This window comes from Cannabis sativa, chromosome 8 (assembly GCF_029168945.1).
Source record: "Cannabis sativa cultivar Pink pepper isolate KNU-18-1 chromosome 8, ASM2916894v1, whole genome shotgun sequence".
NCBI classification, from domain to species: Eukaryota; Viridiplantae; Streptophyta; class Magnoliopsida; order Rosales; family Cannabaceae; genus Cannabis; species Cannabis sativa.
The window spans coordinates 29,153,657-29,172,926 of NC_083608.1; the positions used below are offsets into that span (position 1 = coordinate 29,153,657).

At 31.8% G+C, this 19,270-nt stretch overlaps 1 protein-coding gene across 2 annotated transcripts in view; it reads right to left on the bottom strand.

Annotated features, from left to right (window-relative positions):
* The window catches only part of LOC115701144 (truncated transcription factor CAULIFLOWER A), a 56,583-nt gene extending 50,156 nt beyond the window's left edge, over window positions 1-6,427 (bottom strand). Inside the window, exons 1-2 of one of the 2 annotated variants that reach the window (XM_030628850.2) lie at window positions 6,040-6,427; window positions 394-475 (exon numbers count right to left, since the gene is read on the bottom strand). In XM_030628850.2, coding sequence (XP_030484710.2) covers window positions 394-475; window positions 6,040-6,224 — 267 coding nt within the window. In that variant the 5' untranslated portion in view covers window positions 6,225-6,427. The remainder of the gene's footprint in view (window positions 1-393; window positions 476-6,039) is intronic. The other variant, XM_030628851.2, reaches the window with a different exon arrangement.
* Between the last annotated feature and the right edge of the window lie 12,843 nt (window positions 6,428-19,270).

The following is a 19,270-nucleotide window of genomic DNA, read 5'->3' on the forward strand; positions in this document are numbered from 1 at the left end:
TACACAAATATAGAGATCCAGTCTAAATAAAAATAATAACTTATATAATTACCATTATGTGCACATATCCCTACTATTATTATTATATCACAGATGTATAAGTACATATTGTATATATTAAGTTAGAGAATCTTTTTTATATATATATATATAAATATATATTTTATTGAATACATCTCTAACTTATATTTGATGAGTAGAAAAAATTAGGCTCTCGTTAATACAATAAAAGCTGTTCTAATGTTATTTTTGCCACCATAAATTTTTTGAAACTTTCCTAAAATTAATAGTATGTTTAGAAAAATATTTCACTGATTAATTAGGGGAAAGGAATACTCTAGCTATTTTTTTTTTGAAAAAAAAATACATATGCATGTAAGTATATGTACGTACCTCTATGTCCTTTCCTGATAGTAGTTTGCTTTCCTGTTCTGCATAGCAGCATTTTTCATACCTCTCAAGTGTCTTGGTGATGCTGAAAAATATTTAATAAAATAATACACGTTATAAATTAGTTTAAAACTAGCATAATTAAGCTATATGTTGCTGTCCATGGACTCATACTAAAATGATAATAGTAGACAGATATTTATATATATATATATATATATATCTATACGACTCGATCGAGATGCTGAATGTATAAATTCTGTACATAAAACTAACAAAAAGTAATTAGTGTCATATTACATTATTTTTTTTATATACAGTCAGTATAGCTACGGTACGGATCGGCAGATATAACTGTTATATAGATAATACTCTACTATTTATTCTATGTGAATATAATCACATAAAACACTACTCATTATATGGCTGCTGTATCATTAAAAGACCAACTAACTAAAAATAAACTGTTCATATTTTGAAGTTGGGATACATTAATTACTATGTGAAATTAACATAATATGTTTTACACTACAGATAATAGTTTAACAACTTATAAATTTATAAATATTTCTAGTATATTTACAGTAGAACTTTTTTTTCTGACTCGAAGGACTATATATAGAACTTTCTAGTTATACTACTAGTCACATGTTATTTCTACTGTACACTATTCTTCTTAACACAAATATTTTTATATCTCTTTCCAAATTAAACTACCATAAAACATGACAATTTATTTATCACAATAAATTAATTCATAATGCAGCAGGGTACATGTGATTATTGTTCCTCTAACTTGAATTCTTGAAAGACGACCATGCGTATGTTAAAGCTTTCACTGTATGACTATTATTGAAACACAATGTAGTATTTATTAGTTGTGGTTTTGTCACTGTGATGCAATTAATATATCGTTGCCCGCACATATTGACAGAAAATGAGGAAGTGAATGAAGAAAATATTATTATAGATAGTGTGACAGTGATAATTAATTAGTGTGTTTAATGATAACTTAATAACGTAATGTAATAATGATTAAACAAATTTAAAATGTTATTACTTCTAATTATAGAAGACTATATATCTAATTAGCATATTTCACATATATTATTAATGCGCGCAGTGTGTTTGGTTTGACCGGTGGAGAACTGGGGGTAGTTTCTTAAAAGAAAGCATCTAGAGAAAAGTTTGCTGAAAGGTATCTACACGTAGTTGAGAGGATGAATAAAGGGCTTATTTAGGGTATTAAATTTTTAAACATTATATATTAATATAATATATATGGAAATGCTTATTATCATCTATATATGCAGATGATAGTTTAATTTTTACTTGCCAAAATTTTGAACATATCAGTCTGAAATTAATGGCTCATTTTGATTCATATTATATACCCTAATGGCAAATGACTTTTTTAATTCTACATTTTGAATCAATCACTACAAAAAATCTTACTTTTGGTCACAACAAAACTTGTGACTAAAAATAAAAAAAATTGTGACTAACTATAAATTATTATTCATATGTTGTGACTAAAAGGTCCGTGACTAAATGTATTAGTCACAAAAATTATAATTTAATGTGACTAAATGTATTTTTAGTCACAATACTTTTTGTGACTAAAACTAAATTAGTAACAACTTGTGCCTAAATGCTATATTTTAGTCACAAATAATTTTTTGTTGTTACTAAAAGTCATATTTTGTCACAAAAAATTAATGTTGTGACCAAAAAGTTGTCACTAAAACTAATAATTTTTTGTAGTGAATATTTTTGGATTAAATCAAATTCATGTTAGGAGGTTTTCTTGTGGGCGCCCATGTTGGAAGTTTGGTTTAGAAATTAGATAAATAGGATATAAGTAGATTGTTCTATCTCAAAACTTATTAATAGTATAATAAGTTTATAAATTGTACATATTAATTATGTTTTACATATCATTAATATATATAAGACTCTCTAACATTATGAAGATTATAATAAACAAAGAAAATGAATATATTGCAGAACAAATATAGTAAATGAAGATAACATGCACGGTTTTGATGCTTATTCCCAAGACTAAGTGCCCAAACCTGGTTAGAGACTATCGACCTATTGCGTGTTGCAATATACTTTACAAGGCTGCTACAAAGTTGATTTGCGCAAGGCTCAAAAACTGTCCTTCCTAGTTTAATTGCTCAAAATTAAGGAAGATTTGTTCAAGGTAGATTTATTGGTCACAACATTATGATTTGCCAAAAGCTTATCCGACACTATGGAAGGAAGTTTAGAAAAGCAAACTGTATGCTCAAATTGGACGTCCAAAACGCATATGAAACTATTCATGAATGAGATTTTATTGAAGAGATGCTTTACGCTTTTCAGTTCCCTCCAAAATTTATTAAGTTGATTATGACTTGTGTGAGAATTCCTCAGTTCTCTTTGATGTTTAATGGCTATTTACATGGATTTTTTGAATCCAAGAGAGGGTTGAGACAAGGAGATCTGATGTCTCCGCTTCTTTCTGTCTTAGGCATGGAATATCTCTCCCGCATCATGCAGAAAATTAGGAAGAGGTAAGACTTTATGTTTCATGATGTGGTGACTTGAAGCTAAATCATTTGACCTTTGCGGATGATGTACTACTCTTTTGCAATGGAAATTCCAAAAGCATCTACCTCATGCTCCAAGGCTCAAATTATTTTCACAAACTTCAGGTTTATTTCCTAACCCATCTAAAACTGTCTTTTATTGCAATAATATGAGTGACTATAAGGTTCAAAGAGTTCTTGATGCTTCGTGATTCAAGAAACACGATTTACCTTTCAAGTACTTAGGTGTTCCAATATGTCCTACGAGAATCTCAACAGCAGAGTGTGGTACCTTAGTTGAAAAAATGGTGGCAAGAATAAGAAGTTGGAGTACCCGAAACTTGTCTTTTTCAGGGAGAGTGGTGCTCATCAACTCAATGTTGATGGCCATTCATTCCTACTGGTGTCAAGTCATGCTTTTGCCAAAGAAGATTGTGTTGGAAATAGAATCTATTTGTCATAGTTTCTTGAGGAATGGAAATCATATACTTACAGGTTCAACAGTAATTGCCTGGAGCACAATTTGCTTCACTAAATTTTCAGGAGGTTTGGGTTTTAGAAGCATTTCAGATTGGAATATGGCAGCTATGTTCAAGTACGTTTGGGCCATTGCTAAAAAGAAGGACAACATATGGGTGAAGTGGGTGTACAATGTGTAGATAAAGGAGGAGAATTGGTGGTCTTATAAGACCACTCCAACAACCAACTTGTATTCCCACAAAATGGTAGCTATAAAGGATAGAGCAAAATAGTTGTTTGACATGAATCAAGCTTCAAATGACAGCTACAAAGTGGTTGTTGGCTTTCATGCTCTTCAACCTTTTCACTAGCAAAGTTGATTGGAGTTCTATAGTTTGGAGCCGACTAAACTTACCTAAACATAGTTTTATTTTTTTGGCTTACCATGCTGAATAGACTCAAGAAAAAGGATAGATTGCAGCTGTATAAACCAGTCAAAAATACAAGGTGTTTTTTCTGCAATGCTAATGAAGAAATAGTGCAGGACCTCTTTTTCGAATGTCCCTTTTCTTTGGGCTGCTTGAAGAAGATCAAAGAATGGCTTAATTGAAAGATGGCTGCCAATTCCCTTCATCGAATTGTAAGATTGATCCGAAAAGTTAAGGTTAGCAAGGTTAAAAAATGATATTATCTGCTGTCATTGCAGCTCTTGTATACAATGTTGGCATGCTAGAAATGATGTTTTGTGGCAAAACTCAACAACAAGTATAGATAGTATAGTTATCAAAGTAAAAGATATTTCTAAAAATAGAATCACATGTACATGGCCAAAGAAAACAACCATTAGTGATAAAAAATGGTAAGACACCTTGTAAAGATTATTCTTGTATAGGTTTCTCCTTTTCATGGAGAATGCTATTTGTTTGTACAAAAAAGTTTTAAGTAATGAAAAACACTTTCATCAAAAAATAAAAAATAAAAAAAAAAAAAGAAGATAGCATATGCATGTAATTTTTAGTTTCTTACTGATGAGGGTTAAAATTCATATGTTAAATTTTAATTCTTTAATTTTTTTAGTTAGAGTAGGTGGAGATAACCTGCAAATTATGAGAATCCAAACTAGTGTCTGTAAGAACCAGTATATTATGTAGTGACAAATTATGTACAGTTGCGTCTGGGATTCGTAGTGTGTTGTCTGGAGTTTGTACTGTTAGTGTACATAAGCAAAGATATTTTGGGTTTTAATTGTTTAGATGGTAACAGCTATCTATTTCGGGATTCTTGGTTTAGCTGGGCATAATTATAACTTCTTGGTATTATGTTGAGAAAAGCTTTTTAATCGGAGATTAGGGATTACGTTTCTTTCTTCTTGTTTCGTCTTTATGTTCCATGGCAGGTGATCTTGAGCTTGGTGGTATTGATCCAAAGTTGCAGATCAGAGCTTGATGATGTTGAGTTCAGACTGAAAGAATTTCAGTATCATCTTCATCACCAGATCTGAAGGGAGTTCAGATTGAAGAAAAGTGTTGAAGAGAGCTCATCATTCACACAAGGGAATCTTGTATCTCCAATCAAGAGTCTTGGTTGGTATGGGTAAGGATTTAAAAGAGTGTATTGTTTACATTATTGTTTGTATATTTGTAAGGTACATATTTGAAAATAGTGAAAGTTATTACTCTGGTTCGAGGAATCTAAGCACTAGGCGCCTAGAATGAGTTTCTAGGGCAGGTGAAGCTTGTAAAGTTATTAATTAGTTTTTATATTATTTTTATACATTGTTATTTTGTTAGAACTATTAGATACTTATTAATGGGTGTGGTCACGATCGGAACAAATTTCATTATGTATAAAAGCACCAGTGATGACAATCATCGCCAGTACTTTCTATAAGTCCCCGTCCACGCGCAGCTAAAGACATTTACCCCAGAGCATATAATATACCCAAAATACATTAGTATATATAAATATATATATATATATATCACATTCTATATACATATATGATCCTGTACATATAATTTTTATATACGTAGCACATATATAATTGATTTAAATATAACTACAGATATTGTGTGTCAGAATATGTAAAAATTTAGTAACCGACCGAATATAACGTAAAGTAGATTAAGAGAGAGATCGATAGGCGTATCGGTTACTTGCCAAAACAAAAAATATACTGAAATTATATTTACGAAAAAGCAGAAGTCGCGATAAAATAAGTTTTGCAGCTTTAGGGCCAAATGGGGCTTTTTTTTTTTTTTTTGTTTCCTTCGAGCGAATATTCTGCTTATCTCGATCCTAACACCTTAACAATCCCGTGAAAAAAAACTGTTTAAAACATGCATTATAGATGCATATATAATATAAATTAAAAGGATATATACTTTTAGAAAAACCAGAATTGATTTTATAACCTAGAAAAAATTCTGAGTTCCTGATCTGGGTGATCGATCAGCTTTGTATAAAGAATTACTAGTCTTCAAGCCACAAAAATTCCTTAAAATCAGTAGATAACGATATTACCCGGGGCCATATTCGTTTTAATAAAATAAAAAATCTTTCACATACTTAATATAAAAAATCATGATATATATATGGGTGAAGAAAATATATATACCTAGGGCCGCTGCAAAACTCAAAGAGTTTGCCTCGAGCAGAAAAGATTATTAGAGCAACCTCAGCATCACATAAAACGGAGAGCTCATAAGCCTTCTTCAGCAAACCATTCCTTCTTTTAGCAAAGGTCACTTGTCGATTTATCTTGTTTTCAATCCTCTTCAGTTCCACCTTTCCCCTACCCATATTCAAATATAAAAATATATATTTCTATATAGCCAAATTATGAATTTAAATGTATATAGTAAGCTTGATATGCTAAACTACTATATATATAAATATAGTTTCTTGTATAAGCCTTATGCCTTTTTCTTATCCGGCCTTTAGGTTAAAGTTTTCTAATCCTCTCTTACCTACCGTATACCATAACATTAGCATAGATATTTAATTTTCCAAAAAGAACAGAGAGACAAGAAGCAAATATTACTATGGGTACTTGGTAGGTTTACTATTATTATTTTCATTAATTAGTTTTTTTTTATATATATATAAAAAAAATTATATTTGTCCTATTGTTTTTTTTTCTAATAGTAAGGCAACCATTCGGTGTAAATACTGCCTTCACCACCTCTTCGTAGCTTTGATAATGTTTGATCTAGGTATCAACTATAGTAGTCTTATGCCTTATTCTGCTTTAATTAAATTATGAGTATGTATCCCATGAGGATTTTCATTCTATTAAAGATAACACTTCCACAACAAAATTTTCTCCCAAAAGAATAAACATAATTCCTTACAATTGAATTGTTATCAAATTCGAACACTTAATCCAAACAAAACCAACTTTACTACTACACAACATGCGCTATTAAAAATTTTACTTTTAGTCACAATAAAATTTATGATTAAAAGTGAAAAAAATTGTAACTAATTATAAATTATCATCATTCTTATATTATGAGTAAAAGGTGTGTTTTTATTAATTACAAAAATTACAATTTGGTGTCACTATATATGTTTTAAGTCATAATATTCGTTGTTAGTAAAACTAAATTAATAATAATTTGTATTTAAATTTTATGTTTTAATTACAAAATAAATTTTTTGTGATGATTAAAAATCACATTTAATTAAAAAAAATATGTTTTGATTAAAAAATTCTCACTATAGGTCACCGTTTTTTGTAATGCTGGTTGCTTTGTTTGTTCTTTTTGTGAGGTCAAGTTGTCTTATTAGTAGTTTGTTTATATATGTAAGAAGTCAGAAAAGATATAGTACTGTCTATATCATCACACACGTAAGTAACATCACCACAAGAAAAGCAGTTTCAATCCTTTGATCAATTCAAAAATAATGTCAGTATACAATAATAATAATAATAAAAATAATTAACTTTTTTAAATACACGCAGTTGTAGTCGTTTACATTCCTGCCTTTAAGGGCTGCTGTATACGTGTCGAACTGAGTATGGTACTGGCGATGGGAATCTTAAGCTTTACTTTCTTTTGCTCAATCTTATTATGCCTTCCCTGGCGTTAACAATATCTGTACGAACTCTTGTTTTGAAAATATCAGTACGAACTCCTTAGTTACTCTTAAAAATATAGTACGAACTCTTCCTATTATTTTTTTTATTGAGAATTGTTAAAATCTATTACTAACTTCTAGGATTTTTTTTAATATTATATGGTTATTAATTTAAAAAAATTATTGCTAATTAATAATAAAACGTCAATTATATAGTACTAAATACTCTTGGTAACTTATAATAATGCTCTTGTTTATTAATTTTAGTGAAATGCTAAAAGACATCAGTAGTACCAAACACCCTTTTACGTGTCAATATCGCTATTGGTTTAATTAAATATCAGGTTCCGAGAGTATCATTAGAAGTTACCCAAGTACATCAATCCTATTCTAAAACGATTTTCCCCCTTAAGTTACAAAAAAAAAAAAAAAAAAAAAAAAAAAAAAAAAAAAATCAAAGAACAACAACATGAGGAGTCTAGGTCGTCTTAAGGGACTGTACTGGCTCTTTCTCGAATGTTTAAAAAAAAGGCAATAATTTCCTTGGTAAGCAAAAAACAGTAATTACTTGTGATATATATTTAACTATACTGTTGCGATAAAATACATCACATTAATGTCAAGATCAAGTAAACTTAATCCCACCTTGCTCCAATAACTCAATCAATCAAGAAGAAAGAAACACAAAATATAACATAAATGAATGTATTGTATTGAATATATATCTCAACTCGGATATTACAACTTGGATATCCAAGAATCTAGGAACACAAAGTAACTCAAACAATCAACTTCTTAACTTTCTAGTGCTCCACATTAACTGAAAACTTAGACACTGGGACACACTTATATACATTTTGAACTAATTGACTTGTAACTAACAAAACTATCATCAGTTTTGAGCTTGGCAAGTGATCGATCATAACACCACAAAATCCTCCACAATCTTGAGCTTGTGCCACTGGGATGTATCAACAAGGTGTTGATTAATGAATTTGTTAAAGACTGAGGTCTCATCCATGACCCTTATGTTTAGTAACACTAACCAATATCTGAATTTGGCTTGTCAAAAAAAAAAAAATAAATAAATAAATAAAAAAATATTAGGAGCGGAATTATTAGTGGGGCGCACCTTCTTCCTCTAATAACTACTATAAAAAGGGTCACCCATGACCATTAAAGATATGTCATTAAATGAGTATTTTTCATGTCCAATGATAGGACTTGTTAAGATACTTTATCACATTCAGTTTTGCTCCACATGAAATGTGATAAATTTTCTTCTTTATTTAAACTCGATATTAATAATCTCTATTTTTATAAATAATCAATATTATAAATTTGGTTTGGAGTATTAATATTAATGTTATTTATTTACATATTTTTAACTCAAATTTTATATTATCATTTGATGAAATATATATTAAAGTCTATCTTTAAATTACACACATAAAAATGATTGAAAAAGGAAATTATGTGAGAATATTTTGTAGAAATTATATAAAATTAATACACGTAAAAATAAACAATTCTTAAGTCTATATTACACTCTTATAGATTATTGTAAACATTTCTAGAGAACCAAACACAGGAAACCCTAAAATACATTATCAAAAAAATAAAATTGAACTATTTAAACATTACTGAGTTCCAAATAGCTAGAGCCTCCACCGCTCCATTAATTTCTTACATCTTGGCAAATAAGAAGATTAAATTTATTAATAAAATATAGAAAAAAAAATATATGTAATGTATCCAATTCACTACAAGAAAATTGGCCTATCCCAATATGAGGTATAGTTCCTTTAAATGAAAAGATTTCTTATCATTCCTGAAAAGTTGTGGACTCATGGATGCAGCTCGTGGAAGGCTTTCCTGCTCTTCCGAGAAAGGTGTCTAGGAAAGCAAGCCCTCCTCCGGAAAGGAGTTCTGGATGGTTAGATGCTCTTCCTAGAAGGTACTTCTGGATAGTCGACTTTAGCTAGCTCTTTCCTATCCATGAAGGACCTTCAGCAAGTGCCTGGACCGTGACTCTGGAAGCCCTCATACTTGCTCTAGGATGCACTCCTACTTACGCTAACATGGAAACCTCGCTCAAAGGAGAGTTGGTTAAGTTATTTATCGCCTAATTAACTTAACAACTTTGATTCTTGCAACCACCGACTTTAGGATCTTGATCCTAAGGCCTATAAATTTTACCAACACTTATCATTTGAAGATAATGATCAGATTGAGATTGAGAGTTAGAGAGAGAAAATATTTAGAGGTACAGAGAAAGGAGAGAGATTGGGTTTTGGTTTTTTGAGAAGAATAATCTATAGACGAAGAAGGTTCTTGGGTAAGAGTGTGAGAGTTAAAACATTTTGAGAGTCGATCACGACTGTATTGTACCTATACTTTCTCAATCAGTAAAAATGATTTGGTGGTAAGCCATAAACTAGAGTAGCCATAGATCACATCAATCTATCAAACTTGAATAAATATATATCTTGGTGTTGATTTTTTTATTTTTTGCCTTATTTGTTTTATTGTTTCCCTTACTCTGTTCATCTTTGTTTTCTCCAATTATTATTTGTGATTTGTAAATCTTTTCATTGTTAATAGTTTGATTTTTTTAACGTTTAGTTGATTTGGTTCTGCACCTTTAATTGTAACTTTCCAACAAATAGATAGTAATCAATCAAGAACACAGAATTAAGATTTTTTTTGCAAGTGTTCTTGAAGAAACTTTAATGTCATCAATGGTGAGATTCCAATTGGAGAAATTTGATTGAATAGGAGATTTTGCACTATGGAGAAAAAATTTGAAAGAAATCCTAGTGCGCCAAAAGGTATCCAAGGTTCTTGGAGATGAGAAGCTTTTGGCCGAGAAGAAACCAGAGAAAAGAGTAGAAATGGAGGAGATGGCACACTAAAGAATCATCATTTATCTATCCAACAGTGTTCATAGAAAAATCATCGCAGAGAAGACGATTAAAAAGGTTTGGAACAAGTTGGAAGAACTATACTTAAAGCTATCAATTGCTAGCTAGATTAATTTGCTAGAAAGGTTATACAGGTTTAAAATGATTTCTTCCCTTTCTTTAGATGATAATATTGATTGATTTAATGACATTATTGTGGGATTAGCTAACATAAGTCACAAGGTTGATGAAGAAAGACAGACTATCATTTTGTTAAGATAACCCCATTTGTGTATCAAGAAGTCAATGCAGCCATCAATTATGGTAGAGACGTAATTGCATTGGATGATGTTCTTTTCGCACTAAAGTTGAAAGATTTCGAACTACAATTGGAGAAAGAATCCAAGAAAGAAGAAGTGCACTTGGCAATAGGAAGATCGCCCACAAAAGGAAGTTCTAAGAGTAAAAACCATCACTCTCAATCAAGATCGAATTCCAGAGAGAAGAAAAAAAGGAAGTGTTACTTCTATGGAAGGTCTGGACACTTGAGAAGATTTTGCAAGAAGTACAAGGAGCAACAAGGCTTCAATAAACCTCACAATGGAGGTAGGAAAGACAGCTGACATCATCACCATGGGAAGGATTTTGCTGCAATCACGGAGGATAATGATACTGCTCCACGGATGAAGAGTTGTTCTCTATCTCAGAGTCCTCAATGAAAAGGGAGTGGATTCTTGACTCTGGATGCAATTATCACATGTGCCCGAGTCGAGAGTCAGTTTTTGATTATAAATCAATTAATGGAGGTAATGTTCTAATAGGTAATGATCATTCATGCAAGATCATTGGAATAGAGAAGGTTGCCATCAAACAATATGATGGTGGAATCAAGGTGCTGATGAATGTAAGGCACATCTGGAGCTTAGAAAAAACCTCATATCCCTGGGTGCACTTGAAGATGAAGGATACGAATATAAGTACATGCACGAAAGCTTGAGGATCACCAAAGGTTCCTTAATAGTGATGAAATGTGAAAAGATCAATGGTTTATACGTTGTCCAAGGAGAAACTTTCGTAGCCAAAGAAGCATGGATGGTGAAAGGGCTAGAATCAGGTATGCAACCGTGGCTTCACAAACTTGGACATATCAGTGAACAAGGTCTGAAAGAACCGCAAATAAGGTATCATTTAAAATTTAGATTCTTGTGTCTTACCATTTTGTGAAGCTTGTATTTTACGGAAACAATATAAGCTAAAATTCACTCCAGTAAGGCACACAACTAAGAAGATACTTGATTATGTGCACGCTAATCTTTGGGAACCATACAAGGTGCATACTCACTCCGTTAAGCAATACTTTCATTCAATAGTTGATAACTATAGTAGGTGTGTTTGGACCTACTTGCTAGCAACTAAGGATGAGTGCCGGGAATAGTTTAGAATTTGGAAAACTCAAGTGGAAAACCAAACAGAACTTAAAATTAAGAACTTTACAACATATAATGGGTTGGATTTTATTAACTTTGAATTTGACAAATTGTGTCAAGAATTCGGAATCACTAGGCATAGAACCGTAGTGAAGACCCCAAAGCAAAATGGTATTGCTAAAAAGATGAACTGAACCCTGTGAACAAGTTACATGTTTACTGTTCAGTTCTGGATTAGAAAAACCATTTTAGGTGGAAGCTATAGCAACCGCCACCTACCTTATAAACAGAAGCCCAAATAGAGTGACAAACTTAAAAACACCTAACGAAATATGGTACAATAGAACCCCCAACCTAATGCATTTAAGAACTTTTGGGTGTATAGCATATGAACATCAATCTATTGACAAGCTAGAACCTAGATCCGGGAAGGGAATTTTCCTAGGTTATGCCTTAGGAACAAAGGGGGATATAAGCTACATTTCCAAGAAGGGTAAACCAATAGTTGTGATTGTTTTATGCTTGGGGACATAACTTGACAAAACAAGCGGTACTTTATTTTGTAAAGAAAATAAAATTTATTCTAATTACAATTAATAAAGACAAGAACATGTATCATAGATTATTCGTGTAATGATCGCATGTTAGATTTTAGATTAGTAAAGGCAATTAGCATTAATTATTGTAGTTTTATAATTTTTGTGGGTTCCATTTTTAGAAATGGGCACTAGAGTTTTAGTTTCTCAATTTTAGAGATTTTATTAAACTCTAAGAGTATTATTTAGGTGTTTAGGTTGAATCAAATCAAGATGGCCAGCTGCCAACCTCACCAGCAGCCACTTAAACCTTAGTGCAAAATTCTCAAAATTCCCATCTTACTTACTATTTAAGTAATTATAAACCTAGGGGTAAAATGGTCTAAAACCATAACCCAACATAAATCCGGTATTCATAATATCTCAAATATTTGTCCCACTACGAATAGGTTCTAAACTTATCCATGTGACTATAACGGCCAACAATCGCATTTTTTATCATCGTTGAGCAAAAATCATAAAAATTGTATAATTTATAATTAGCATAAATAATATTCCTAGATTTTAATAATATTTATGCTAATTATGAATTATACAATTTTGATGATTTTTTCTCAGTGATGACGAAAAATGCAATGGTTGGCCGTTAAAGTCACATGGGTAAGTTTAGAACCTATTCTTAGTGGGATAACTATTTGAGATATTATGAATACTAGGTTTAAGCGGGGTTATGGTTTTGGACCATTTTACCCCTAGGTTAATAATTGCTTAAGTTGGAAGTAAGAGGGGCATTTTAGGAATTTTGCACTAAGGTTTACGTGGCTGCATATGAGATTGGCAGTTGGGCATCTTTATTTGATTCAACCTAAAATCCTAAGTATTATTGGATTTAATTAATTTAAGAAAACTTAGAGATATTACCTTGCTCTCTCTCTCTTCCCTTCGACCCAAGCACAAACCAACAGTTAGATTGGGATTTTTTTAAAGTAATCTTATGGAGATTTATTTGGAATCAAGTAGGGTAATCATAAGATAAGAGCCCTAGCTTCTTCTTGTTGAGTTTTTAAGTTGTTTGGTTAGTTCAAGCATGTTAAGTTGTGATTCTGCTACTGTTCGAGTTAGGGTAGTGACTTGGTTGTTTTCTATTGTTTAGTGGAGTTGTTTTAAGTCTGAATCGTCTAGTATTGGTGTTTGATTTTTGGGTTGAGCAAGTTTGAGTTCTAGGAACTCAAACTTGGATCAACAATGGTATTTTGAAATTCTGGAAAATTGTTATTGTTTCTGGTTGGAAATTATTCTTTAATTTTGTTATAGGTGATCTTGAAGGTTTGGTTTAGTTTGGACACAAATTGGGCAAGTTTTGAACTTTTTTGGGTTACCTAGTGCAAACCGGTTAATTGGCTCTACAGGTCCTGTAGAACCAGTTAACTGGATCAGGGGCAGGATTCCTAAAAAATCCATTTTGTTGGTTTGTGTTATTTTTAGAGCCTTAGTTTGTTGTTTCCTCGATAATTAGAATATTTCCATGCTAGTTATTGATAGAAAAACTTATAATTGTGAGTTTAGGTCCCCAATTCGAGTTTTAGCATGTTATTTACCCATCTGTGTAAATGTGACATAGGGCATCCATCCAGCATGTTACTTTCTGTTCAAGTCGGCCAACACACATGAATTCGGAAACAAGGTAAAACTAGCATAGAATGTATTTTATATGAGTATGTATATTAATTAATGCATGCTATTTTTAATTTGCACACTACCAACACTAGTACGGTAGCGGTACTCAGTGTGTTGGTACAATGTACGATGTTTAAAGAGTCCAGTATGTTGTTACCAACACTAGTACAGACATGTACGCAGTGTATGTGGTATAACACTTAGGGGTGCTTGAGGTACGGGGAAAACCCTACCAACACTTGTACAGTAGTACAGTGGTCGTATGATAGTAAAGAATGTTCTTACTTATCTGATAAGTCTTATGGATAGGTGTACGGGCGCCTAGATGCAAGTTGGTATTATATTATATGTTATGTGCTTTTCTTATTGAGTCTGTCGACTCAAAGATATTACTTCCGTGTGTAGGTAAAGGAAAGGTAAAAATTGAATAGGAATGAGTTCCGGGCTTGGAGGATGATGTTGGATATTATTTTACCAGGATCTTAGATCTACTCACAAGTATGTTGTTTAAACACCCTAAATATGAACTTTCTAAAACGATAAATAAACACATATAAAGTTAAGAAAACCTTACATTGATGCAGCGGAATTAATGTCTCCTTCCACTCAGATCTCTAACCCTTGATTCCTTTCTGTAGCAGAGTATAATCAAGATCTGAGCCCGAATGTCCTTCTTCTTCAAGTTTTGATCCTTCACAGTCTTCCAATCTATGATTGAGTTACTGCTTGCTGTGTGTGGGCACTCACTCTTTCACTAGGGTCGAAATTGATGAAGGAGAAAAGAGAGAGGGTTTCGGCCAAGGTGTAGAAAGTGGGGAAGGCTCAGTTTTTCTGAAGAGAGAAATTTCTGTCAGAAAGATGATCTGAAAACTTATGTTTTGACTGAGCCATCACTTTCTATTTATAGGCAACTACTAGGTCTAGGTTTAGAATTATTTGGCATTAAAATAATGAAAATATTAATTTGAAAAACTTCATCTAAGTGGCCGGCCATATGGTGTTTAATGGGCCTGACTTGATTTTGCAGTTTTATCAAATTTTATCTCTATTTTCTCAAAAACGCCAATTTTCCAATTCTAACCTTTTAAATGCCAAAACTAATTATTTAATAACTAAAATAGATTATTAAATAATATTGTCATTTAATTTAATTATTAATTAGACATAAAAAGTCCATTAATAAATAAATAAACCTAGAAACTCTTTTCTTTACAATTTCACCCCTGCTTAGTGAAAATTCATAAAATTAGACATAGTCTAACTTTAGAATTATAATTGATCAATCACGAATCAATTAATGAGTCTTACAAGCAGAATGTTCTCAACTAGAATGGGGACCATGGATCTATATGCTGAGCTTCCAATAAGTGAACCAAATTTACCAAGTAAATTCCTACTTATTAATTCTTCATTGAATCCACTCTTAGAACTTAGAATTGCACTCTCAGACTTATATAGAGCATATTGTATGTTTCACGATATCAATATACTATCTCATTTAACCATTGTTATAATCTTATTGTGATTTAAAGATCCTCTATATAGATGATTTACATCGAGATGGGATTTCTTTACCGTTCTCACCCCTCAATGTATTTTGCCCCTTAAAACACTTAGCTACCTGTAAATGGTGTTTAGTGATCTAATAATTAGTCAGTTAAACAAGAGCTCATCCATTTACTTCTATTTGCTAAGCTCGAAGGGAATCATCACTTGACTTCTATACACCAGTAGAAGCTATAGATTCCATATTTATGTTCAACACTCCCACTCAATCATACTATCATGTTCTCGAAATATACGTATCACCCTGACCCGAAAGTAGGCTTAACTAATAAATCTAAGAACATGAATAGCACTCCTGAGTTGAGCCTAAGCATATCAGGATTTAGATTCTTTTAATCTTAAGATCAACTACTGATATTGACTTGGAAAGATATGTATAACGGTAAGTTTGTAATATCTTAACTTAGTTGCAATATCGGTCCAGTCCAATGTATACTCCATACATTCGAAACTAGTATACTTTACTAATGTCCTGGAAAGAACATAACACTTACTCCAAGTGTAAGTACACATCATCGCTGATTATCACATTAGTGTAAATCCAATAACAACGATGAAACGGGGACCAAAACTTTTGATTCATATGATCACAATCACATTCCACTGTGTTGACGATCCTGTAATTGTGAATAAACATATGATCTGGATTTAACTGATTTTGTGTGTATGAATGTAATAAACATATTAAACATATTAAACCATTAGCATGTAAAATTCATGCAAACATCAATCACTTCAAATTTCTTATATTGATAAGTAATCAGATTGTAAAGAGTTTTATTTAGGGCATAAAACCCAACAAACTCCCACTTGCACTAATATAAAACAAACTGTGCAAATAGGTCAATCTGATGTCTTGATCTTCGAGATCAAGTGTAGTATATTTGAATCCACCCAAACTTCGGAAACTAGTTCATAAATACACTTATGAAAAATCCTTTACTATATGCTTTACTTATCAAGGGATACCGAAATCTTTCTTGTTTTAAAAGTACATACGAGATTAACGAAGACATATCTCTCATATTTTAAAATATGTAATTGAGATAATACAGTGTAGACTTTTCTTCAGTGATATAACTTTCTTGGATTTCGAATACACAAAGTTATAATTCTTCTCTGGTAGAGCTTGAATTATTATACAATAATTCCTCCACCCCCAAAGTAAGCACCATCTTAAGAATTTCGAAATTAGATGGTGTGATACAAAGACAACTGATACACAGTTCCTTAATATCTAACATATAGATCACTTTCATAAATCCTTCTTAAATATCTTCTAATGTTCCCTATTTGATTACATCTCAGATAGCTCCCACTCAATAGCAGATGTCTGGTTAAATAATACTTTTAACCTCTGATTGTTTAGAGAGTTACCTAGTTGTGACTTTTGTATTAGTCTGAAACTTTAAGTCAAGACTAAGTCAGCAACATAGCAGACTAGTATTTGAAGTGAAAAATACATGCTAGAGATAAAGTAATCAAAATTAAGATACCATAAAATTTTATGAGGATTAAGAATTCTTGGTTCAAGTCATTCGAATGGACTGAACTAGAGTTCTTTATCTTATTCTCATAATTCTGATAAGCTATACCTATCCATGTGAATGGTTAGATTTGCTTTTCAGTAGTGTTCTTAAGTACCTATCACAAGTATCAACCTAATGAAGATGGGTGTAGAACTTTAAAATTCTCCCACTCAATTAAGGTAGTGTGAAACTTTAACAAAGAACTTTCAAAGGTATCAAACTTTTACTTACAACAGTAAAATCGAAATGGAACATACAATCAAGATCAAGAATTTATATTGACAATAGCTGACTCGTTATATTACTTCCATGTTTAAAGAAGATATGTGTTACATAGGGAATTGTGGAATAGACTCCACCCCTAAGAATATACATATAGGGTACCTGTGGATAACCTCCAGCCCTAAGTATATAGAGATTATGATCCACCCCTAAAGGTTGTAAAGATCATGATTCTCTAAGTGTGATAGAGTTTATGTGGAGTTGAATACTATCTAGAGTTCATTAGATATAAAAGATCGTTGAACTGCATAGTTTTCTTAACTTTTCTCCACCCCTATCAGATCATAAGATCCTTTTATTAAACAAATTCTTAATAATTGTATGAGAATTAACAATTATTGATAAACATAGACATAATTTCTAGTGTTTATATAATATAACTATATGAAGAGTTGTAAATATTATAGAATTTGCATCAATAATAAAAACACTTACACATACAAACATACAAATATAATGTGGTAATAATTGATGAAGATAAAATTAAATGAAGCTCAATCTCATTAATTGCAATAGGGAATTTCGAAAAAAAAAACTTTATTAATATTAAAAAAAATGTATTGCAACAATATGAGAGAAACAGGGATAAATATCCCTAACTAAAATTTGAAATCTGAATTGTCTTTAAACTAAAACAATTAATTCAAAAATAAATTGAAGAGCTTCATCTTCATCTGGACGATTTCACCCTTTGGTCCAGCTTTCTGATCCAACTCAATTGAGTTCAAGTAGCTTGGCCTATTAGAAGAAGAAAACAAATAAACAAAGTTAGTCCAGAATCATAAATCCAATTGGATAACAATTCACTAAACTCTTAAAGTTTATAATTTGAAATACCTTGTTTCTTTGCAAGAAGTTTAGGACACTGGGGTTTCCAATGACCTTTCTTATTGCAGTGGAAACACTTTCCTTTAAGTGTAGCATCACCAGAAGGAGCAGCCTTTTTCATGGCTTTTGTTTGCTTCTTGGTGTTCTTCCACTTCTTCTTCGATTTGGGTTTTGAAGCAGAGGCAACATTTGCTTCAGGTTTCATCGTCCCATTACCAGTACCAGGATTATGAGGTTTACTCCCTTTCTTCTTGGGTCCTCCAATCAAATTTTCATAAGTTTGAAGGTCATTGACTAATTCATGAAAGTCAATTTCCTTCTTATTCATGACATAATTTGATGTATATGGTAGAAATGCTGGAGTCAGGCTATTCAAGAGAAGACTAACTTGAGTAGCACTGTCCATTTCAGCACCATGATCCTGGGCTTCTTGGAAATAACTGGACATGAGGAGAACATGGTCACGCACGTTTTGATGAGGTTCCATCCGTGCATTAATGTACTTCTTAGTCGCGTCAGAGCGTGACTGAAGCGATGCCTTACCGAATAGCTCATTTAACTTCGTCATAACTTCAGCAGCCTTCTCGGTTTTAGAAAACCGAGTTTTAAGGGTGTCAACCATGCTAGAAAGCATAAAGTATAGAGCTTTGTCATTTGCTTTCTGCCAACGCTCATACTTTTCTTTCACAGCTTTGGATGCATTATCCCCAGGCACTTCAGGTGACGGCTCAGTTAAAACAAACAAGGCACTTTCTCCTATGAGAGCAATATTAATGTTCTCATTCCATTTATTAAAGTTAGATCCATTCAGCTTATTTTCAGTCAACAGTGATAACATGGGATTCATTTTGATAATACAGGATACTACAAAATAATAGAAATCAACAAATAGAAATTAATAATGGTTTAACACACAAAATCAATTCAGAAATTATAAGCACATAACAAGTAGGAATGATGTGAGAAAATACTTAAAAAATTCAATCCTAAATAATTTCCAAGGTTTTCAACAAACTG